The sequence below is a fragment of the Opisthocomus hoazin genome, chromosome 17 (genome assembly GCF_030867145.1).
Source record: "Opisthocomus hoazin isolate bOpiHoa1 chromosome 17, bOpiHoa1.hap1, whole genome shotgun sequence".
In the NCBI taxonomy this organism is placed as follows: domain Eukaryota; kingdom Metazoa; phylum Chordata; class Aves; order Opisthocomiformes; family Opisthocomidae; genus Opisthocomus; species Opisthocomus hoazin.
The window spans coordinates 8,003,713-8,027,385 of NC_134430.1; the positions used below are offsets into that span (position 1 = coordinate 8,003,713).

The window sequence follows — 23,673 nt, forward strand, 5'->3', positions numbered from 1 at the left end:
GACGTGGCTTGGGAAAGGGGTGGGAGAGGTGGGAGCGGGAACGGGAGCGGTTCGAGGTGTCCTGCCAGGGAGGGACTCCTCACCGCGGGCCGGGTCCCCACGCAGGTGCCTCCACGCTCTGAAGCTGGGCTGGAAGGTGTGCTGGGCAAAGGCGGGGGAGGAGGAGGAGGATGAGGAGGAGGAGCAGAGCCGCATGGCCTTCCTCTCCCACGACATCAGCATGCTGCGCCTCTTCGAGACCTTCCTGGAGAACACCCCACAGCTCACCCTGCTCCTCTACGTCATCCTGCGGACAAACAAGGCAGAGCCCTCGCAGGGTGAGGGGGCCAGGGGCTGTGGGCTTGGGGGGGACCGAGCCGACGGGCTCTCTGGGAGCTGCAGGGCCCCGCAGGAACCCTTAAGTCTGGACTCCCAGTCCATCCCAGTGCCTCCCAAGAACCCCCCAAATAACCCTTTAACCCCCCCATAACCCGCCCCAGAGCCCCCCAACAGCCCTCGTCTGTCCTTGCTCGAGGTGTCACCCTTCTCCCACGTCACTCCTTCCCTTGATGGGACACCCCGGGAGGGTGGGACCCGGTCCTGCGCTCGCGTGCCCCGAGAGATGATGCTGGGCCCGGGCGGGGAGGGTTGGTGCTGGGGACCAATGCGGTCTCTCCCCTACGTGCCCAGGAGAGGCTGAGGGTCAGGAGGGAAACTGGGGAGATGCCGATGTGGATGTGGACAGAAGGTGGGGTGCAGGCCACCGAGGGGGGGCTTTGGGGCCTGTCCTGGGGTGGGGAGCGATGTCACAGCAATGAAATGGGGAGCCCAACCATGCCCAGCCTCCTGCCCACGTGGGCTGGGGGCTTCCGTGGCTGGGAGAGGGGCTCCGCAGAGCCACTCGCTCCCATCGCTTCTTCCCCATCCCCATGCCCAGGCCGGGCACCAGCGTCTTCCTCGGGGAGGGCAGGAGGCCGGGGCAGGACGAGGTGTTGCGGCTCTGACCCTCCGCAGCGGCCGCTTCGCGAGCGGGTGGGAAGCTCCTTTCGGCCATGCCGGGCAGGGGGAGGTCTGAGGCTGGGTCCCCCTCAGCGTCTCCCCCACTGCATTCGCAGGGCTGGGGATCTGCACGGCGTTCCTGTGTGTGACCTGGTCTCTGCTGGACTACCACCAGTCCCTGCGCGCCTTCTTGCAGGACAAGTATGAGCTGACCTGGGGCTCCTCTGTCGTCTACTTCTTGTGGAACCTCTTCCTCATCTGCCCGCGCGTCCTGGCCGTCGCCCTCTTCGCCCTGCTCTGGCCCTACGGCGTGGCTGTCCACTTCCCGCTGGTGTGGCTGGCCATGTTCCTCTGGGTCAGCCTGCAAGGCACCGACTTCATGGAGTCGCCCGGCCCCGAGCAGCTCTACCGGGCCATGGTGGCCGTCATCCTCTACTTCAGCTGGTTCAACGTGGCGCAGGGCAGGACGCTCCACCGCAGCGTCATCTACCACGGCTTCATCCTGGCGGACAGCACGCTGCTGGCCCTGTCCTGGCTCTGGTGCCGGACCCCCTCGGAGGAGCACGCGTACCTGGTGCCGGTGGTCTGCGCCGCCCTGCCCTGCTACCTGCTGGGGCTGGCGCTGAGAGCCGCCTACTACACGTGGCTGCACCCCAACGCGCGGGTGCAGCGGGAAGGCGCCTGCGACGAGGTGGACGCCGATGGGAGGAGCGGCGGGCTGGCGTTGCGCGCGCTGGCGGTGCCGGACCTGGTGAACAGGCGGATGCAGCGGCTGGCCCGGGCCCAGCTCCCTGTCTCCCAGCCGGTCGGGCAGCGCTTCCTGAACGGGACGGCTGCTGCGGAGTCCGCTCTCTGAGGCCGGGGACTCGCCGGGGAGGTAGGCAGGGTTGTCAGCCCTGCTCCCGGCTCTGCCCCCAGGCTGCCGTTTTGGGCAGCTGGAGGGAGCTGGCAGCAACCGGGGCGATGGGCGAGCGCCCGGCACGTCCCACGGCATCAGCACGGCTCCCACGGCCGTGCCCTCGGGGAGAGCCACGGTGTTCATGGTGGGGCCAGCGCGTTGTGGCTGCACTCTCTTGTTATTTATTATTAGCTTTTTCAAGAAAAAAAAAAAAAAAAAACAACCAAAAAACAGCAATGGTTTGTTCTCTCTGTGCCTCTCCTCTGCCCGCTGCTGCTGTTGCTGCTCGGGGAGGGGGTGCTGGTGGTGGGGCTCATTCCCTCCTTGGCAGTGGCTCCGATCTTTCTGTTTCCAGCCAGGATTTTCCTCCTGCGAAGGTCAAAGATTGCCCGTTATCGCCGTGCTCAGGGCGGGACGGGGCAGGCGGCCCCGGGCGGGCAGGGGCCGTGGGCTGCCCGCACCGCGGGGATGGGCAGGGCCAGGGCGCGGGGCTGTGCCCCTCCTCGGGGCAGCGCTTTGCCCCTTCCGAAGCGGGGAAGCAGCTGCCAGCGTGGATTCTCCGGGGACAGAAGCGTCCGTTCTGCCCTTGGCCGTGTTGGCCGGCTCCCTTCCCACGCTCGTGGTCCCGGTGCTGGCGTTGCCACCGCGGGTCACGCTGCCGACGCCATCACCAGGCTGGAGCTGGCCCTGGCCCGCGCCTCGGCGTGGTCGGTGCGGGCTGCGCCGGCTGCCCCGACTCGATGCCAACAGCCTGGCAGGTCCCGGCTGCCCGCAGAGCTGCCCGCGGCCCCCTCCCCTCGCCGCCATCGCCCACCCTCCCGGCAGGGCCCTGTGCCAGGAGGGGACCCTGCGCCAGCGCAGGGGATGCCGCGGGAGGAGGCGGAGGAGCGGAGATGCGAGATGCTCCTCTCTCCGCTCTTCTGTAGCAAGGCCAAGGCCAAGGCCGGCGGCACCGCAGCAGCGGGCGGGAGGAGGGCTGGTTACTGGCCTTGTGCAAAAGAAAAAGTGAAGGGAAGGTTCGTGCGGGGCCGTCCCGGTGCCCCCCGGCCCCACAGCAGAGCCGAGGAGCCGGAGCCGCCATCACCGGGGCCCCGCAGCACCGTGCCCCTGCCCGCCGTCTGTGCCATGGCCCTCGCAGGGGACAGGGGCCGGCTGCGGGGCTGGCAGAGAGCAGGCTGAAGCGGCCACTACAGAAAATAAAGACTTTATTTTCTTTTCTTTCCAGTTCATAGCACAGTTCCCATCACAGAGACCACGAACGGGTGGAGGCTCCGCAGCCAGCAGTGCCCAGGGCTGGCCCCGTGCGGAGGGGTCGGGGGCTGCTGCGGGCTCCGGGGGTCCGGCTGCCTTCCGCCAGGGCCAGCGCGGGCATCTCCCCCGGGCTCCCGCGGGCAGCAGGCGGCGGCGGCTCCGGCGGGTTCAAAGCCCGGGCGGCTGCGGCGAGGCCGGCGGGCGCTCGTTCGTCACCCGTTCGCTACGGCCGGGGCCGGGGTGAGGGGGGGGGCACAGAGTCAGCTGCAGAGCAACGCCTGGAGAGAGATGCCGGTCCCGCCACGCGAGGGACAAGCCTTGAATTCAGCCGCAAAGGAAAAAAATAAAAGAGCCAGGTGAACCTTTATTAAACATAAACACAGAAACGTACCATCAACCTCCCGTTATAAAAGTACTTTACATACATTCAAGGAGACATCGTATAAATATCAGTATGAAATGTCACTGGCTGCAAGAGTTCCACACTCAGCTAAAATTCTGCCGATACCTTAAAATTTCCTTAAAACGTTTAAAAGTAAACAAAGACGGAGCGAAGCCAGCCGGCCGCTCGGCGCCTGGGGCCCAGCAGAACACCTCCCGCCCCGGCGCTGCTCGGGCCGGCAGCGAAGCGACGGGGCCGCTCGGCCGTGCTGGGTCGGGGCAGGTTAAGGCACAGGTTTTAATCCCAAAGCTCAGGCGGCTGGAGCAGGAGACGCGCTCCCAACAGGCTGTGTCACAGGCTGGGCCATCTCCCAGCCCGCTTACAGGTGACCTTTGGATGGGCTGGGGACCTGCGGGGATGTTCAGGACCCAGCACGGACTCTTCTGCAACTGCAGGTAAGTTCTGTGACCTTGCAGACCCTGCAGCGTCCGTCCCCGCTGGGTGTGGGGCCCACGCCGCCGGGAAACACGGCGCGGAGCTGCCCGGGCTGCGCCGGCTGCGTGCCAGCAGCCGCTAACACACCCGAGCTCGCCGTCGCGCGCACGCGGCGGCCGGGAGAAGACCTCCTGCTCCCGCGTCTCTCCCAGGGCCGTCCCCGGAGCCGGCCGCTGCGAGCAGAGCCTGTGGCCACCGGCTGACGCCCGCGGCACAGCCCAGCTCCTCAGGTTTTTCTGACGGGACGCCCGGTCATGCTGCTCGCAGGCAGCAGCGGGGCCCTGGGGAAACGCCGACCCAGAGCTCCCAGAGCGGAGCACCCGGCCCACAGCCCGCAAGGAGCTGGATGGAGAGCAGACCGCTCCCGGCTCCTGCGACCACCTTGGAGAATCTCTGATTTTAATTCTTTTTTAAAAAAAAGCAAACTGGAGCTAGGAACTCATGACCTAGAGAGCTCTGTGCCCAGTCCCCGCGCTCCAGGGACCCAAACCCCTCGCTCTGGACACTTTCTCCACGGGGGTGACCCGAGCTGGTCACAGGAACTCCCCCAGCGCCGACGCAAATTATTCCTCACTAATTAATGCCATGAAGGGAATGCAGCAAACACGTCCCCTGCTTCCGCGGCACAGCCCGAGCGGGTCAGCGTCCTCCCTGAGGCGACAGCTTTCGGAGCAGGCCCCCGCGGGTCCCACGCGGGCGACGCTGGGCTGGGACCAGAGCTGCGGAGGGCCTGGGCGCAGCCGCGGTGCTCGGCGCGGCAGGAGCAGCATCGGGGAGCGGCAGCCGACGTCCGTCCTCTGCGCGGACACCCAGGCACCTGCTCCGCGGTGCCGCCGGGGCGCAGGGAGGAGGCAGATCCCAGCGAACACAGCCTGACCTGGCACAAAACCCGCGCCCCGTGCCAGCCCTCCGCCTCCAGCCCCCCATTTCTGGCAAGCCGTTCCGCAGGTCGCTCACTGCAGCCTTTTTTCTTCTGAGATGGCGGCAGAAAAATCAGCACGAGCATCGCTCCCAAGGCCAGCGTGCTCCGGTCTGCCACGTCACAGTGTCTCAGAAAAATTAAGTCCCTCTTGACAAGGGGTTTGTTTCTAACTATGTAGTTAGGCTAACGCAAAGAAGAATACAAGAAAACTGAATCTGATTCTACCAACAGGAACTTCCTCTCAGAGGAGGAGGCAGGAGAGCGGAGGCGAGGGAGACGACCATACCCTTCCGTGTGACATTCCGGAGGGTTCAGCTCTCGCAAGCTGCTCCTCGTCCTGACGAGGGCTCCGCTCGCCGCGGCGCAGCCCGCCGCAGCCTGCACCTAACCTTCAGAGGCAGCGGGGCTGTCCTCGGCAGGGCGCACCCGCGGGACCTGCGGGCTGGCTCGGGGACAGCGGGCCTCCAGCGGTGTCCCGCTTGCGCAGGGCGTTGTGCGCGCACCCACCAGCAGCCACCAGGAGCGGCTCCCAGCACCGACGCTTCCCGCTGCGGGGAACCACGTATCCCAGAAACATTCCCCGATCTTTCCACTTTCCAGTAATCCCACGCTGAGGAAATAACACAAGGACATTGTAATAAATTACCTGCTTTCAACACCCAGGGAAGGAGAGAGGACACATTTCACAGCAACAGAGGTATTTTTGACATTTTCATTAATATTTCCTATGAAAAAAGCATAGCTCTTCTCAGCTTTGCGAAACAAGGGAGGTTCAGCTCTGCCATTGGTATTTTTCTATAAAAATAAGGTTTTGTGTTTATTTGGGTTCTACAACTAAGCTGAATAGAAAGGAGGAGGCTCTTACAAATCCTTCCGCTGTTGTATCACCCCTTCCCCCGGGAGACTCCCTGCTCGAGGAATTCAGCTGGCTGCTGCGCGTCCCTCCTGCAGCCAAGAGCTCGGCTCTGCCGACTCTCGTGCTCCTGGACGGGCAGGGCCCGCGCTCCCGAGGAAACGACGCGGCGCCGTGTTCACCGGACAGTCTGCGTTGGGTATGAGTTCTTCATCAAGCTGACAAGCGAGCCCCCGACCGTACGAGCTCCCTGCCTCCCCAGCGACGGGCTCCCGCCTCCGCTCCCCCTTCTTACAGGAAGTCCAGCTCGAGGGCTTGGTGAAGGGACACGAGGTCTGCGTGATTCGTGATCCTCCAGAAAGGCATGTTGTGCTGCAAGAGACAGCAACGTCAGGTTTAGCGGAGTCATCTTCCAGCGAGGCGGAAGCAGCCGGGGCAGACCCGCGGGGCTGTGCGACGCCGGGTTTCTGACAGCCCCCGTGCCCGGGACGGAGCTCAGCCTCTGCACGCCGGGACCTCAGCCTATCTCACGCGCACGCCTGCGCACGACGGGCAGCGGCACTGACCGGCAGCCGCTCTGCACGCTCCCGACGCAAACCGCGGCGCTCGGCCGCGCGCGGCTGCTTCACCCAGGAGAGCTGCCCAGGGCGCCCGCGTGGACGGCAACGCTGGCACGTGGCAGGCAGCGCGGCGCCCGCAGAGACCACGTCCTGACAGTAACCTGTGCACTTCGCTGCCGTTAATCAGCACGACTGAACAACCTCTTCAGGCCTGCGCGACTCAATCCATCAGTGTGCTCCTTGTCTGCAGCTCAGACTCCTGCTGGGTGCTGCACACTGATCTGACCGCCAGCAACCGAGTCCCGACTCCCTCCGCGCTTCTGAGAAACTGTGTTATCCCAACCAACAGCTGCAGGCTACGAGCAAGACTTGCTATGTGAAGATACTGCTGTACAGGGACAGCATTATACACAACCCTAAACAACAGTAAAAAAGAAACTTTAAACCCCCAAGAGCCAGAAAACTCCCCATCTTAACCTAGGGAAAGATCTCTTGCACCAAAGGCAAAGTTTCACCCTGGCTGCCCCGGCCTGAAGAGTTCAGCCCTGGAAAATGTCCCTGCAGAAAAAGGCTGCTGCAGGCACTTCCCTTCGCACCGACCCACGGCAGCCCACCCCGGCAGAGGCAGAAACCCACCTCCTTAGCCGCAACCTCTTCGTCACGGCCATCTCCAATTACCACGTAGGTGACCTTCTTCCCAAACCGGGACACGATCCTCTCGAAACAGCTCTCTTTACCTGCCAAAAGACAACCGCGTTCCAGTGAGCCTCAGGCAGAGAGTAACAGAAGCCTGAACAGGTCCCTTCTTCCCAGTCCAGAAACACATTCTTGTCTTACTGGGAAGGGGATAACACCCAGTCCAGCTCATGAGGCCAGAGCCATGCGGCCAGCTGGACCACAGCAGCCACGGGGCTGCTCAGCTGCAGAAATTGTACTTCCTGCATAAAAATCCCAGCTAACCCACAGCAGACACCTCAGTGCCAGGTTCTCAGCACAACCTCTTACCTACTTTTGTAGCACTATAAATATTTTCGATGGGAAACACCTCTCCCAATCCATACAGGAGAACTTTGGCAAGAGCTGGCACCAGCTGGGTGGTTGTGATCAGGATGTTCACGCAGTTTTTTCTGAAAGAAGAAAAACACTTGTAAAAGTGCATCCAGAGGAGGCCACAGTGATGATCCGAGGTCTGGAACTCCTCTGCTGGAAGGAAAGGCTGGGAGAGCTGGGGCTGGTCAGCCCGGGGAGGAGAAGGCTACGGGGAGAGCTTAGAGCAGCTGCCAGGGCCTGGAGGGGCCGACAGGAAAGATGGGGAAAATATTTTCAGCAGGGCTTGTTGCGACAGGACAAGGAGCAATGGCTTTAAACCAAGGCAGGGCAGATTTAGGCTGGACAGAAGGAAGAGATTTTTTACCATGGGGGTGGTGAAACCCTGGCACAGGCTGCCCAGAGAGGCAGTGGAGGCCCCATCCCTGGAAACTCTCCAGGCCAGGCCGGACGGGCTCTGAGCACCCTGGTCTGGCTGCAGATGTCCCTGCTCACTGCAGGGGAGGTGGGCTGGATGCCCTCTGAAGGTCCCTCCCCAACCAATCCATTCTCTGATTCTGTGATTCTAGAATCCATGGAGGGCTGCCCTGGGCAGCTTGCTCGGCTTTCTGAAGTGCCATGTGCTTTGTTGTCCTGCTTTCAGGAGACTTTTTAGCCAAGATTTTGATTTGTGGTTTTTCTTTCTTTGCTTTTTGTTTTAACCAGAAATTCTCTGACAGAAATGCAACTTTGTGAGCTCAGTTCCACTACCGGGACCTGCTGAGCAACAGGGGATGCAGCAGAAAAATCCCAGAGGCTGCTCAGGAGTGGAGTTCCTGCACTCACGCACTTTGCTTCCCAGTACCTGCGACAAACACCAGTATTACACACGGGCACGGGTGCCACAGAGCACGGCATGCAAAACTCACTTACTTGAGAAAGGGCTGCGAAAGCATCGTACGTGTTTCCCGTCTCCATACCTGGACTGTATGAGCAGCAGGGACTTTAATGCAGTTTCCAGCCAGGAATCCGTTAGCACTTCTATATCGGTCCTCAGTCGCTGCAGAGCCTCCCTCTTCTGCGGGCTAAGCAGGCCTGGAAGGTAAGCAACCCAGGTTTTCCCAGCTGAGCTGGCAGGTCTAGCACAAAGAGAGGCGTCACTTGGTTTAACAGCTGCCTGTGCTGCAATCGTAACTCGGCACGGAAGGCACCCGACCACTGAGACCGTCTCCAGGCAAGGGGAGAAACCAGCTCCCAGTGACACCGGTGAGCCCCGACACCCAGCTGTGGCTCTGGCTGTGGGGAACCGCATGGAAGCTTTTCTCCGATTATTTCAAACCATTTCTCAGGATATGTGCAACAAAACACATTTCTCTTGCCCAAGGCACTCGCAGCAGTAGGTGTTGTCCGAGGCCACAGACGGCAGGGGAAGGAACTCCTGCAGTCACCCTCTCTGACTTCCTATTCCCAAGGACCCTTTCCACTTCAACCCCTTTTACATATCTTTTAAAATCTCCTTTTATTTTTATCCTATTATTTTTTATCCCCTTTAGATATCCTTTTCTCAAAGCATCCTGTTATGAATTGAAAGTGGCCAGAAGTGGAGCCCATACACTCCAACCTGTTCCCGTCAGTAAGCGCGGCAAGAACGGAGCACCCCGAGTCGGAGCCTCTCTCCGCCCGATTTCCAGCCGGGACGGACGGCCCCCCCACTCCAGCCCTGAAGGACACCCCTCCCCTGGCAGCGAGGCCACGAGGGACCCACGGCACCGACTGCTTTACCACGTGGCTTTAGACAGGTCCCGAAAAACTTTACATCCATGTTTCCCACATGCAAAATACGGAATAACGGCTCAGTCCCTACCAGAAATAAGGCAATTGCAGCCTACTGAAATGCAGACTTGCACTGATAGATTTTGAAGGTTGAAAGTTATAATTTTGAACACCTGGTTTTTAGAAAATATGTCCAGGAAAACGTTCTATCAAGTTTTTTTTGCACAGGCAAAGAGTACCCAAACCCACCAGCCCCCAGGCAGAGACCCCTGCCAGGCGAGCGGCTCCAGCAGCGGTCCTTTCCCAGGGGTGTCAGTGCCAAGATTCAGACTAAACAGAAAATTTCTCTGCGTTTGATGTCTGTGGTTTGCACCACTATTGCTACTTTGGCATTGGAAGGGAAGCAAGACAAGGAGATTGTGACTTTGTGAACAGATGGTAGAGACGTCACGTCAGCCTAGGAGCACACCAGCCGAAGGGGAAGCCGTACTGCTTGACAATGGCATGATAAAAGGCAGATTTTGTGAAGACGTGAGTGAAAAGAGCTCCTAAGCAGCACGACACGGAAGCCACTTAGGCCTGTTCTGAGCAGAGTGACAGGCAGCCTTCATACAAAATTAGCAAAGTGACAGGGTTTGCACGAAAATTTTCTCTTAGATGCAGGATGGACCATCCCTATCTACGTGATAACTCACAGACTGCAGGGGCACGCTGTTCATTTTTGGAAGGGGTACACTCTTAGATCCCCCGGCGATTCGATCCCGTTTAGCACTGGGAGAGCGGTTACTTTTCACGTCCAAACATTCAGGAAAGCAAAAGCCCTGAGGAAGGCCAGTCTGGCACCACAAACCCTGCTGAGGGCTCAGCTGCTGGCGCAGGTGAACACTCACCTCCGACGTTAGTTTTGTATTTGTCGTAGATCTCTCGTACCCGGCGGTAGCGGAAGGCCAGTTTTCTCATCCAGTCCACTCCGCCCTGGACACCAACCGACGAGCTGTGATTTGCGTTACTTCCTGAGCCACTGAAGCCATCCGTGGAGAAATTGTAGTTGCTGTTTCAGAAAAGCAGATCTGTTAGCAGCAGAATCACCACAGCGTGGCTGGTGGGCTTGCAGAGTTCAGCTCTGACAGCAGACAGAAAAGCCCCTCGGGGAGGAACTCTCACAGCCACCGCTGCACCCCAACAGCAGAGACCAGCTTCTCTGGGCAACGTACTCTGTCGCCCAGCTACGTCTGCTGCCAGGTCTGAACTGCTGTACTGAAATGTACGGACCCAACTCTGCCATCCCACCCTCCACTACCAAGCCTGCCCTTGCTCTTTGAGTGCTCACGCCTCCGCGACACAGAGCATCCTTCCCTTTAACCCCTTTCTCATCCCGCAGGGATAAACCCCAGCAGAGCATTTGCCAAGCAGAACATCTGTGTCTCTACATCACAGCTGCAGCTCCACAGGCAGCCCAGCTGCTTTACCAGCTCGTGACAGCAGGAAGCAGGTTCTGCCTCACCACTTTCCCCATATTCCTTGCTCCCGGAGGGACAGGCACTTTTCAAGCCCTTCCATGAGCCAGTTCAGCTCACTGACGCAGCAGAAATCCCACCCCACCTGACATCTGTGCACATCAGCTCACAGAGGGATGCAAACCACAGGGAGACTTTCAAAGGTCAAGATGATGAAGTCTGGAGTGTTGGTTCTCCACTCACCACACGTCACCAAGCACACAGGCAACGTTCAGTGGTGGACAATGTCATTCACGTTATAATTCCCAAAGTCTTAACGTTTTGGAGATCTTCAAAGAAATACCGCCCAGCAAACAAACACCACTGCCAATTTTCATCCTCTGCACAATATGCTGACGTCCATCCCTTAACCCCACTTGGGTTTGCAGTCCCCACAAAAATCAGATCACACCGGCCACACATTCCATGCATTCACCAGTACACCACCTTAAATCTTGGCCATTGTCATCAGATGCCACATCTTCTATGTGTACCTGGTCACACTCCTGGTTAAGGAAAACAAAAAAAAAGTCATGCTTTTGTAACGCAGAAACATACTGAAATTTGCAGATTAAAGAACATGTGATATAAACCCATCCCCTCACATTTCCCAACAGCAACAAGCCATGCCATATTGCCTCCACAAACCTATTCAGAGCTTCTTTTAGCTTTGCTTTCCACTACCAGTTCTCAGCACCTACAGATCCTAGCCAAGACTGGGATCCCAAGTATCAGAAAAGTCTGAAAAAATCATGTTCCTGTGACATTGCCAGTTGTCTGCAAAAAAGGAACTTTGACACTCATTAAACAGGTTGGACTCAAAGCTCACTTTTCATTTGAAACCCTTCTGCCATTTCACAAAAACAAACCAAACAAATCCCAAAATACCCCTAAACCACATTATCTGGTCAAGTATTGATATTCCACTTCATTAACACAACGGTCAATTCTGTTACCGGAGAGCCACAGCATGAAACCTCAGCACCGTGGCACTGCCAAGGCTCTGGTGCTCAGCACAGCTCATTTAAACCAGAGACAAAGTGCAAATACCTTAGACAAGAAGTGAATTTTCCCCATTTCACGAATTTCCCACTGCTGCTACTAACCAACACCACAGCAAGAAGCACTGCTGCTGATCACATGGTTAACATAGCGATGAGCACCTTTCCAGCACCAGAGACTGTACTTGGTGGTTTGTTGTTGTTTTTTTTTCCGGGGCAGGAGGTAACTGTCCTTACCACCTCTGCAGAGTTCACAGCTGCAAGCAGTCACAGCCACAAATGGAAACTTCACTTAAGTTTCTATTTGCATCAACAAAAACATCTTGCTTTCCCAGCATGTGCACCAGTGAGGCACCAACAATTAATTGCTCACTGTTCATATTCAGCCTTCCCAAGCTTTAAACTAGTCCTGTAAATTCTGCAAATTAGGGTCATGAGTCCATATTCGTAGGCGCATCTCAAACAAGATATGGGTCAGGAAATTTGCTCTTTCCAACCATTTAATTCCAGATTCTGGTGTAACTTCACACCTTCCTGCAGAGATCGCATTGCGGTGTCCATTACTGCCTGGTAACACATCACAGCCCAGCGCAGGGCGCTGCCACGACTAAAGTACAGATTCCTGTTCAGCTTCGGTGGAAGTGGTGCAGAGCAGTGGGATGCATTTTATTTAGCAAAGAATACTGCGCGTGACAGAGGATGGGAGCTGATCAGCAGCCCCTGCGGCAGGATGGGAACGGGAGGGCACCAGGGACAGCTTGCAGCAAAGAAAAAAGGAGGGTGCTGGGGTACCCCATGCGTACAGCACGCCTGCCCACGGGCGCGTGTCCTGCACAGCTGTCACAGCCGACGTCACCTCCCAAGGCGCGGGCTGAGACGCACAAGTTGTGTTCTGTCCTCGGCTTAGTCAAAGCCCCTGTGAAGCGACATTCTCCAGGTCGCCTTGCTCCTCACATCTCTCGTCTGCATTTCAAAACCGGATCGGTGAAAGCAAAGTGCTTACCAGTCCAGAACAAAAATGTAAGACAAAGCAGACATCACTCTTTTTATTTATACAGGTTCAGACAGAAACCCGTGAGCGAGCTAAGAGCGCTCACGACACTGGAAGTCTGCGGAATGCCTGTCCCAGACACCAGAGTACACCTCTGGGATGTGGCTGTGCTTGGAAGCCCTCCAGCTCGGCAGACTGTCGTGTTTCAGCATTAAGTGGCTCTGCAGCACAACAGCCCTCACCAATGGTGCAGCGGAATCCTAACCGGCGAACGCGGAGCTCTGCCTTTCAAAAGCATTTGCCTCCTACCTCCAAGTCATTGAAAAACAAGTGAGTATCAGCTACTTCAAAGATCATCTCCTCCATGGACAGGCCTGAGCCGATCACTAGAGTTGGATCCTGGCAAAACAGAAAATGTAAATTCCCTGTGGATACAGCAGAAGTAAACTGGGATAAAGCTTTCACCAGTTACATTGCACAGAGTTTCCACCCTATATCAAGCCTCATTCCATCTGCATTCAGTGGTGGGAACTACAATTTCCCAAGTATTCTAAACAACTCAATAAAAAAAAAAAAGCACATTCTGGCAATACAGCAACCCAAAATTTCACAAAACACTTCAGTACTGCACAGCAGGGGCTGATGGCATTTTCAGAAGCAACGCAAACAAAACATTCAAAACTCTTCGACATATTTTGAAGGAGAAAAAATACTTCTTTTCACTATGTGCTCTGGCCTCAGTAATTCCCAATGATGATAAAAACAGTTTGACATTTTAAGACTTGTACTGGTAGAAGGGAAGCGTTTGTGATGCCCATATCCTAGCTCCGTATAAAGCAAAATTTAGTGTTCTTTCCCCTCCCCAAACTGCCAACGAGTTAAAAATGTCACCTTATACATTTAGAACAAAATATCATTTTCTATTCCTTTTCAAAAGACTAACATTTACTTCTACATGACAGATCGGGGGTTTTTTTTCCACAGAAAAAACATTACCTTGCCATATTTTTGAGCATAAGACCCTGTGAGAAGTGAATGGAAGATGATGATGGTCTCATCCAGGTCCCAGAGAAACACTCGCTGCGTGGAGAATAAAAGCAGGTTAGAGCTGAGATACTCCAAGCACTGAGCTACAATAAAGGAGTAAGTTTTGGGGTTAATTTTGTGGCTAGTCGCAGCATGCTTTTAACAGATATGAACAACAGTATTCATCTTACAGGCTGAACACATGACTAATTAAACTCTTCCAGTTTAGTGCGGTGGCGTTGATCTACCTCCACAGTGCAACTCTACGCTCAGAGTAAGGTGCTCCAGGTCAAACTATTTCAAAAGCTTCTATTGCTTTCACAGTCATAAAAGCAAAAACTTTGCGTGCTGATGAACTTTTGAGCCCTGCTAGGGTAGAATTTTACTGTCTGTAATCTGGAGTGGGCCAGGTGAATGACCCTGGGGTTTATCAGAGACATCTTTGTTGTGATAAATAAGGGGGATTGGCTGCCACGAGGAACAGCAGAGTTTCAGCACAGAAGGACTTTGATAAACTGGAGAGCTGGGCCAACAGGAACTAGAAGTTGTGCAGTAACTGCAGATTCTGCATGTGAGGTAGAATAACCCCGTACTGGTCCAGGCTGGGAGAAGCTGGAGGGTACGGCGGACGGCAGGCGCAGTACGAGCCAGCAGCGCCCTCTCCCTGTGGGTACGGTGAACTGCATGCTGGAGAACACCGCCCAGCTGACACACCCGGCCTGGCACCGGGAAAGCTTCCCCAGATGGCATCCCCAGGTCCAGCGGTATGTGAGGAGATGGCTTGTATCAGGAATGGGGTGGCCAGCAGGAGCAGGGCAGGGATTGTGCCCCTGCACTCGGCACTGGTGAGGCTGCGCATCAAATCCTGTGTGCAGCTTTGGGCCCCTCACGACAAGAAGGACCTTGAGGGGCTGGAGCGTGTCCAGAGAAGGGCAGTGAGGCTGGTGAAGGGCCTAGGGCACAAGTCTTATGAGGAGCAGCTGAGGAACTGGGGCTGTTTAGTCTGGAGAAGAGGAGGCTGAGGGGAGACCTTACTGCCCTCTACAACTACCTGGAAGGCAGCTGTAGCGAGGCAGGTGTTGGGTCTCTTCTCCAAAGTAAAAAGCAATAGGACAAGAGGAAATGGCCTCAAGTTGTGTCAGGGGAGGTTTAGATTGAATATTAGGAAAAATTTCTTTACTGAAAGAGTGGTCAGGCATTGGACCAGGCTGCCCAGGGCAGTGGTCGAGTCCCCATCCCTGGAGGGGTTCAAAAACCATGCAGACATGGCACTTGAGGACGTGGCTTAGTAGACATGGTGGTGTTGGGTTGACAGTTGGACTTTATGATCTTAGAGGTCTTTTCCAACCTTAATGATTCTGTGATTCTATGAAACTAGAGAGCGGCCAGCGAAAGGCTGTTGAGATGGTCACCAGCCTAGAGGAGAGGCTGAGGGAGCTGTGACGGTTTATCGTAGCAAAGAGGAGACTAAGGGTGATCTAACAGCAGACCACAACTAACTGAAAGGGAATTGCAAAGACGATGGAGACAAATTCTTCTCAGTAGCAGCAGATGGAAAACTGTCATGGAAAAAGAAGGGGAAATTTGCTGCTTGGGAGATTCTAGATGGGGACAGAAAACCTCCTTCCCCAGGTGGACGTGGTAGCCCTGGGACAGATCACTAGACAGGTACAGCATCTGCAACCTTGCAGGTACTCAAGACTCAGCTAGACAAAGCCATGGTTCTAGTGCTGGGGACAGCCCTGCTTGGAGCAGAAGGCTGTACTAGAGACACTCAGATGTCTCCTCTGTTGACATCACTATGATTCCAAGACGCGTTTAAGTGATTCTCATCAAGGACCACTGAAGAACTCATTTGGGCCAGTTCTCAGATAGCATGAATAATTTCCCAAATCATCCCACAGTACAGGAAAGACACGGACCTGTTGGAGTGGGGCCAGAGGAAGCCACAAAAACGATCCAAGGGCTGGAACACCTCTTCTGTGAGGAAAGGCTGAGACAGTTGGGGCTGTTCAGCCTAGAGAAGGCTCTGGGGAGACCTTAGAGCAGCCTTCCAGTAGTTAAAGGGGCTTACAAGAAAGATAGGGACAGACTTTTCAGCAGGGCCTGTTGCGATAGCTCAAGGGGTAATGGCATTAAACTGAAAGAGGGTAGATTTAGACTAGATGTAAGGCAAGGGATTTTTACCATGAGGGTGGTGACACACTGGCACAGTTTGTGTAGAGAGGTGGTTGATGCCCCATCCCCGGAACATTCCAGGCCAGGCTGGACGGGGCTCCAAGCAACCTGAGTGAGTTGAAGATGTCCCGGCTGATTGCAGGGGGGTTGGACTGGATGACCTTTAAGGTCCCTTCCCACCCAAACCATTCTATGATTCTAATGATCCCCTTCCATTTCCACGGAGCTAGGACGAAAGGGAGAGGAAGACTTTTACCACCACACTACTCTGCAATGCTACCTGTAGAAAACAAGATTACTACTTACCTCCAGTTCACTGTCCTGTGAGGAGGAGGTATCTGCTTTCCTCTTCCCCCTGTTCTTCCCAGGGATGTTTTTTCTTGCCTGCTCATCTAACTCTTTACTTGCTGTTGCTCTTGATAATGAAGGACTTGTGGATGCGTCTCCTAGAACAAAGAAATCACACAGCTCTCACCCTTTCATGTCTCAAAACAAACACCAACATAAAGCTTACAGCATTTGGCCACAAATCTCCTTTGCAAAGGGGAAGATGTTATCTTGCTTTATCGATGCAGCAGTAGTTGAACCCTTCTTAGAACACAAAACATGATTTCTCTGTCCCATCATTTCAAAGCAGCTCTGTCTCCTCAACTCAGTCTACCAGGACTGAGCTACTGCAGCCACAAAGCCAAAGACAGAACACGCTCCGTCCTAAGGCCTGTAACCCCTCAAACGTCTCACTACCCTGGAACTGCTTTATTACTCAGTTGCTTCTTTTAATACTTCTTGAGAGAGCACCAGAAACCCTCGGTCTGGAACGAGTGTACAAAGGAAAGTGTTTAATGATGCCTCTCCCTCCCAGATCTCCTGGACTCCTCAAATGCCTTTTGTGACAAGCTCCACCACGCAGCGCCGGCTGTCTCCATCTCCGCACACGCTCCTCCCTCCTTTGCCACTGTAACCCTTCGACTAACAGCTGAACAACAGCCAGAGCACAGAGCTGGCCGGAGCGTGTCAGTCACACACAGACCCACAGCGTGCTAACTGGGAACCAGACATTCTGAGACTACAGCTCCACTGGCCTGTCCGAGAATTAGTAAAGAACAACCGGGATGATCTTGGCCTGGGAGACACAGACTTGGCCAAGCACCGTCGCCATGGCTGATGGGGATACATTATGGAGCCTATTCTGCCACTGGTAAGAACACCCTTCCCAGGGACAGAGCAAAGCACAACCATAAAAAAAAAAAAAATCAATGCTTTGATGTGCAGAATATTACGACTGCGACGGGAGACACTCTCTGAATCCTTTATTAACAGTTCAGGCAGAAGATTAACACCCCAGACATCTGCCTGACTAGTTCAGAAACAGGAGCAGAACTGTCGCGGGAAGGCAGAGGGCACAGGGGATGTGAAAGAGCTTGAATTCAGTCTGGGTCTTGAAGACGAGACACGGCAATTCCTACAAAATTCATGCAAAATGGCAAATTTGAAGAATTCCCCAGCTAAGAAAATGGGACTGAAAACATTAATAACTGTGCCATTCCCTGGCCAGTGCCTTGAAGTAACAAGTCAATTCCTTAGGTTTCCACACCAAATAAAAACGAATTCTCATGGGTAAATCTGCTGTTGCGCACCCCAACGAGAGGACAAGTGTTTCCTGAAAGAGGGCAAGTGCCTGCAGCACCATGCTTCTTGATTTACACCGTCACAGCGTGGTGTCTGGCACACTGTCTGCAGCATCCCATACGGTGAAGGTGACAGAGGTCTGGAACTTCGCTGAGTTCAAGACTATCAATTCGCATCTTTCTGCCCTGGCAGCCACCCATCCCTGCTTTCAGGCTGCCTGAATGAGTCTGAGCTCAGGCACTACTGATGGACATGGGGAAGTCGGAGATGGAAGAGGCAAAGGCGATCACTCACCAGCTCCCAGGAGCGGGCGGATGCCCAGCGCATCTCCAAGCAAGAGCCATCTTGGAAGCTAAACCCTGACCCCGCTTCTTCCTCTACATCAGTTTTTATTGCTGAACTTGACACTATGTGGAATGGGATATCCCTTTAGTCAGCTCAGGTCAGCTGTCCCAGCTGTGTCACCTGCCAGGCTCTTGTCCAGCCCACGCCTGCTTGGTGGGGGGGATGTGGGGGGAGAAAGCCCTGACACTGTACACACAGTGTGTCATCAGCACTGCTTTAGCCACAAACCCAAAACACAGCACCAGCAGAGCTGCTATGAAGAAAGTTAACTCCATCCTGGCCAGACCCAGGGCATCAACAAAAATGAAGGGAATCTGTATTTTTTTTCCAGCCTGCCAATCTGCCACAGACAGCAGATTTCAATTTAAAACAGTTTGACAGCACAGGAAGAATCTCATAACTCCTTGTGTGAGACACTGTAAGAAGCACTAAGTCTTTGCTCTTGTCCTTGTTAAGTTTAGAAAACTGTATTTTTGGTGAAGAAGTCTTAGTCAACACCACTGCAGGTGGCACATGACACGGCACTAATGGAAAAGGCCAGAGAAAGCTGCGACTTCTACAGAATAGTCCATCAAACCTTTTCAATCCACTTTCTACGTCTCTTACCAGCCAAAATCTTCTCCCACTGACAAGCGCCAGGTAAGGTGCTGCCAGGCAGATGCAGACCTGCTCACAGCAGAACAGCTGCCATTTCAGAAAGGGTTTACTTGATGAAGCAGAAGCAAGGGAAGGACGCTCTCCTGGGCACATCAGAGACCAGCTCATTGAGGGGTGACGGCCAAACCACAGCTCTGAAAATGCACGAGCAGTCCCGGAGCACTCCCATAACGGGGCCCGGCAGCTCTGCCATGGCTGTCAGGTCATCTGAATCGCTGGCTGCAGGAGGGAAGGAGCCGGCAGGGGCTACTGAGACTGGCCACCACCAGCTGCCCTGGAGCCACAGCAACACCCAGCCCTGACGGTCCCAGGGAGCTGCTGCTGGCAACTCTTCACGTCACCCCTGGAATTTGCCTCCCTGCAGCACTCAGGGCACGCGGCAGGCGTCTCCTGAACTGCAGCAGTGCCAGCCTTCCAACAGGTAAGCAGACCAGTCTGACAATGAAAGGCAACTGTCCTGTCCGTGCCCGCACGCAAAGGTGCTGCAATTTTTTTTTCTTGAAAAAAGTTTTCCCCGTGTCTGCACACTGTACTGCTTCTCACAGGCGCCCTGCAGCCCCACCGCTGAAGACCCAGCCGTTACCGGAGGAATGTCTCTGCACCGTCCGCGCAGCCACCACGGCGTTCGGTTTGTCGGCTGGATACGTCGCTGTCGCCAACGCAGGACTCTCCGTGTTGCTGTCTGCTGGTGTTACGACTCCAAAGCCAGAACTCGGGTAACATGTCTGGTACTGGCTCTGGCCAAGGATGGTGTAGGTAGGATATTCCTGTTAGAGGAAAGGATTGGTCATGACAGCACAACTCCTTCAGAAAACATTCTATATTAAGGTTATTTTTATGCTAGAATATGCCTGTCAAAGAGAAACCCCAGCAAGAGCAGTCAGGCTTTATGATATTTCTTTCTGAATATGTAAGACATCTCACGAAAGGGCCGAGTGCTCTGCCGGCCCAACGGCCCCGCGCAGGCAGGTTCTGCAGGCAGGAGGCCAGCAGTCACACGGCCACTCCTTGCCTCCAGCTTCTTCAAAAATGAATTCGCCATGGACGGTGCGACAGTAACAGAGGAGCATCGTGCGGATGCCATGGCATCAGCCCACACTGTCTGTGCTCTGGAATTGGTGCTTCTGTCTCGTGTTTTACTCTCTGATACCAGACGCACTGACAGCGACAGAACATGGTCTCGGCACTGGCTGAGGCGCAATCCCGGCCTCAAGAGCTCCAGGATAAACGGCCTTTGCTCCTGACCTGACTTCAGCAAGCAATTCTTTCGCCTGCTGTGATGCAGAGGAGATCACTGAGCACCTAAAGCTGTGCTTGAGGATTTTCATTTCCGCTGCTGACAGCAGAGCAAGCAGCCACCCCAAATGTCGCGCCACACTCTTCAGGCACACTGCGCGCTCCCAGCTCCCTCAACGAGCAACCTGGATTAGTGGACCAAGAGCAACCTGGATTAGCAGACCAGTGCGTGAAAGTGCAAAAGAAAATATTTTATTCCCCTTACAGCTCCAAGCAAGTTTCTGCTAATGAAAGAAGCTTACAAAGCATCAGCATAAGCATATAAGGATTTTTGTGCATCCAGTGCATTTTCCACAATTCCTACATTCTCTTTCTGCAAAGTTGTGACATTGCAGGGGTCCCTCCTGTATCTAAATATTCAGCATGGCAGCTAACCGCTGGCACTGCTGTGTGTCACCCACACCAGGGCACAGTCAGGGGAAGGGCTCTGTGCCAGCTGCCGGGCTTTTTCATTTCGTTTCATTCTCGCACCACCAGAATGCTTCTCCTGCTCTGCTGGGAGGGGGTGGTTTGGTTTGTTTGTGTACAGCCTGTTTCCTTGCTGGGGGAGAACGCAGGCATTCAGAACACATCCACTGTAGTCACCCCTGTCGGTTTGGTTCTCTGAACAGTTCTATGGCTCCTTCTCCACCGTCTCTCTTGCAGAGACCTCAGTACCCTGTTTCAGATTCACCGCCCAACCTGCAGACACGGAACCAGCTCTGCACAGATGGCGTGAGTCTGCTGAGCAGGCCGCAGGGAAAAGCGTCACGGTCAAAGAGACCGCAAGCATCATTCTGCTGACCCTGAGGCAGGCACCGAGCCCTGTAACTCCAGTACCCACTGCGCCACTGGAAGGGATGCAGGCATCTGGCCTTCCGTTGCTGGTCTGGAGGAACGTGTTCAACAACGGCGCAGGAGATGCTGCGCAGAAATATAACAAGGCAGAGGTTTTACCTGTGAGATGCTGGCTACTGCTGACGTGGAAATATTGACAACAGTTGAGGATGTAGAGGCTGGACTGGCATAGGTAGTTGATGCTGTGAAAGTAAGAATTACTGCATTAAATGCTTCTAGAAAAGCACAAGAGACACGACCAATCCAAGGTGTGAAACAGGTACTCACTATGCTTCTGCGCAAGCATTTGTGCTTCCAGCAGCACTCTGCTTTTGGGAGGCAAAAAGAGCTGGGGGATATTTTGAAACCAGTTACATTTCAACTGGGCTTACAGGGAAGGAGAGCTAGCTTTAAAAACCGTACTTTCAAATGTTTCAGAAACCCTTTCCCTCCATGCCCGCGAAGCAACTGGAGTGTAATTACAATGGTTTCACACCTTCCCTAGAAGTTTTGAGAAGACAACAATCACATTCTGACGTTCAGTTATTAGCAGCTGAAATCAGTAAAATTGATATGAATGTGTTTAAATCAGTTTTGATTAAAAAATCGTCTCTGAATTGGACTTAGCATACTTAGTCTAACTAGATTAAAACAAAAAAGGAAATAGTAAAAATATTTCAAATGGTATAAGAAGAGTGCTTCCTACTGGAGAAAGTGAACATATCCCCCACATCCCTGTGAGACTACAACTGTTTCTCGGATGAGACTTTCTGAAATCATTTGTCAACAGCTTGTAGGACACATTATTAGAGACATGTAGATGTTTGTATGAGTTCTAAGATGTTTAGTAGCCTTCAAGCCACTGCATTCGGTTCTTTCAAAACACAGCAGAGGCTGCTCGAGCACCTTCTGGGAACACCAGCCACTCAGCAGACGTTGTGGCTTCACAGCCACAGGGCCTCTCCATCAACACTACTGCACATGGGGCTTTGGGACCCTAAAGGATCAGTGAGAACAAACACTGTATTCAGAAGGAACAAAATCAGAATGTCCTAAATCAGGTGCCACCAAGAAATATTTTCCTTCGCTAAACCTTCTTTCGCTGCACACAAATAAAACCAAAAAATTACTTTTAGATGCTCATGAAAAGACTTGCAGAAATCCACAGCATCACCTACTTTACCATCACTTTGAGAAAAGCCTTCCCTTCCTGCAAATACCACCACGTGGACTTCACCCCGCCACCGAGGAACTCGAGCTTCCGAAGGCTTCAGTCTTTCTACCCCAGGGACACAGACCCCACCACGAACTCCTACTCAGTGTACGTCGTGTTATGGCAAGCACAGATACTACCTGGCGAACAGCTCCTGGAAAGAGGAAAGGATCCAAGCTATGCCTCAAAAAAGCCGAAAACCAGAAGAAGTATATCTTAAAAGAGGTGCAGAAATACACAGTATTCACACGAGGTGAGCAATGTGAAGGGTGGCATCTCTGCGGCAGCAGAAACGAAGGTAAGTAATTAGGCCCTTGGAATCCCCTCAGAGATAGGAGCAGCAGTGTTCAAAAACAGATGGAAGAGAATTCTGGGGGGAGAACATTTAGAAAAAGGAAAAAAGGCTGCACTGAACAGCATTAATGGTCATGCAGATAGTCACGTACCCACAGCAGCTTTGCAGCTACCAGAGGCACAGCGGTGAGGGCAAGGTCCCCGTCACAGACACCCCTCACAGGCAACTGCCAGAGAACAGGGTTTAGTTTGCAAAGCAAACTCCTTCCAACTACACAGGTTACGGAAACAACCGTTTTTACCTGAAGAAAATGTCACTTCCTAGGGCACTGCAAAGAGCAGCTCTCCAGAAAAGGCCCTTGCTAACGCAGAGCAAACCTGCGGCGAAGCAGGAGATGAACTGTTGAGAAGACAAGACTGTTCTGCCACCTCTCTCCAGGCTATCACGGAGAGCAAACAGAAAGCGATTCTCATCTGCAGTGCTCTGAAGAGGCTGCTTCGCCGCTGAGACAGATAACAGGTAAGTTAAGAAATCGTAGAAAAAAGATTCCAAGTGCTGGGATTCTGGTAAAAAACCAAGAACTTCATTCTTTATCTTAACCCTGGTCTCCTTCCAACGTTTCTTTTTTAGTGACCCTTTATCTATACAGTGTCACACATCAGACCTTCACAAACAACTCCCACTACACAGACGAACCAATTCTTTCTGCACTGGGGTCAGTTCCTTCTACTTGTGAATGGGCCAAAACCATGCAAAAATGTTTGGGACAGATGTGCCAAAAGAGGTTACTTCATGGTCTCAGGTTTAAAAGATCAGCAAACACAAGTATTGCCTTGAAGCTGCCGTGACTCTTTCTCTCTTCTCTTTCTCCCCCCCTTCCAGACCTCACCTTCAGACCTTATATCCCCACCTCTCCTGCCTTATTCAGCCCATTTGGTTTTGCCTCAGTTGTTTTCAAAGATGTTTCAGCCTGCTTCACGCCCTGGGAAGGCAAATTCTAATTAATGCATTCCACATTTCACATGGCTGCTTCGCTGTCGCAGGATAGATGAGGCGAGGCAAGCAGCAGCCACTCCTCCCACGTCGCTCCTCTGCGACGTACCACCACGGCCGCAGCTCGGGCGAGTACAGAAAGCAAAATCCTCAGTCACTGAGTGCATCTGACCACGCACCAGGGCTCAGACAGCCCATCGCTCCAGTCCGGCACCCGCAGACTGAACCGTACCCGTGCGCTGGGACACCCCTCCAGCGGGACAGCAGCACCGCACAGCTGGGCATCACCCCACTATTTTGACTGGAGAGAAAAGGCAGATTTTCAATACGTTACTAACAGAGCAACTTTGCCCACCCTTCCAGCTCCTGCTCTCCACCACCTCCCTCGCACCAGCCCAGGTACTGACCTCAGCGGGCTTTTTGCTCATTTGATGAAAACGAAACGTAGCAAATCTGCAAAGGGAAGAGTTTCCTGCCAATTTGGAAGAAGATTTTCAAACAAGCGATAGCACTGACACAGTTCAGGTGACCTTCTCACACCTTCCAAGAGCAGCCCGCAGGGAAGCTCTCCTCAAATCACAGCAGCGCGGATCAAATGC

General features: G+C 54.1%; 2 protein-coding genes across 10 annotated transcripts in view; one reads left to right on the plus strand and one right to left on the minus strand.

The window, feature by feature from the left end:
- Positions 1–116: 116 nt before the first annotated feature.
- Positions 117–2,036, plus strand: XKR8 (XK related 8). Its single transcript, XM_075438014.1, has 2 exons — positions 117–317; positions 1,095–2,036. The coding sequence occupies exons 1-2, from the start codon at positions 194–196 to the stop codon at positions 1,832–1,834; spliced, it is 864 nt and encodes a 287-aa protein (XP_075294129.1). The 5' UTR covers positions 117–193; the 3' UTR covers positions 1,835–2,036.
- A 1,435-nt stretch (positions 2,037–3,471) lies between these two features.
- The window catches only part of EYA3 (EYA transcriptional coactivator and phosphatase 3), a 62,976-nt gene continuing 42,774 nt past the window's right edge, over positions 3,472–23,673 (minus strand). For all 9 annotated transcript variants that reach the window (XM_075437700.1, XM_075437702.1, XM_075437698.1 and 6 more), the window contains 11 exons: positions 20,694–20,776; positions 19,045–19,228; positions 16,137–16,276; positions 13,623–13,706; positions 12,936–13,025; positions 11,082–11,140; positions 10,029–10,189; positions 8,346–8,460; positions 7,345–7,466; positions 6,976–7,076; positions 3,472–6,151 (listed from right to left, as the gene is read on the minus strand). In XM_075437700.1, the coding sequence (XP_075293815.1) occupies positions 6,071–6,151; positions 6,976–7,076; positions 7,345–7,466; positions 8,346–8,460; positions 10,029–10,189; positions 11,082–11,140; positions 12,936–13,025; positions 13,623–13,706; positions 16,137–16,276; positions 19,045–19,228; positions 20,694–20,776 (1,220 nt within the window). In that variant the 3' untranslated portion in view covers positions 3,472–6,070. The remainder of the gene's footprint in view (positions 6,152–6,975; positions 7,077–7,344; positions 7,467–8,345; positions 8,461–10,028; positions 10,190–11,081; positions 11,141–12,935; positions 13,026–13,622; positions 13,707–16,136; positions 16,277–19,044; positions 19,229–20,693; positions 20,777–23,673) is intronic.

Bases quoted from the DNA above. Each gene is read 5' to 3' on its own strand.
- XKR8 (XM_075438014.1), top strand. From the start codon at position 194: ATGGCCTTCCTCTCCCACGACATCAGCATGCTGCGCCTCTTCGAGACC. The intron at 318-1,094 runs GTGAGGGGGCCA...CTGCATTCGCAG, and splicing joins CAAGGCAGAGCCCTCGCAGG to GGCTGGGGATCTGCACGGCG.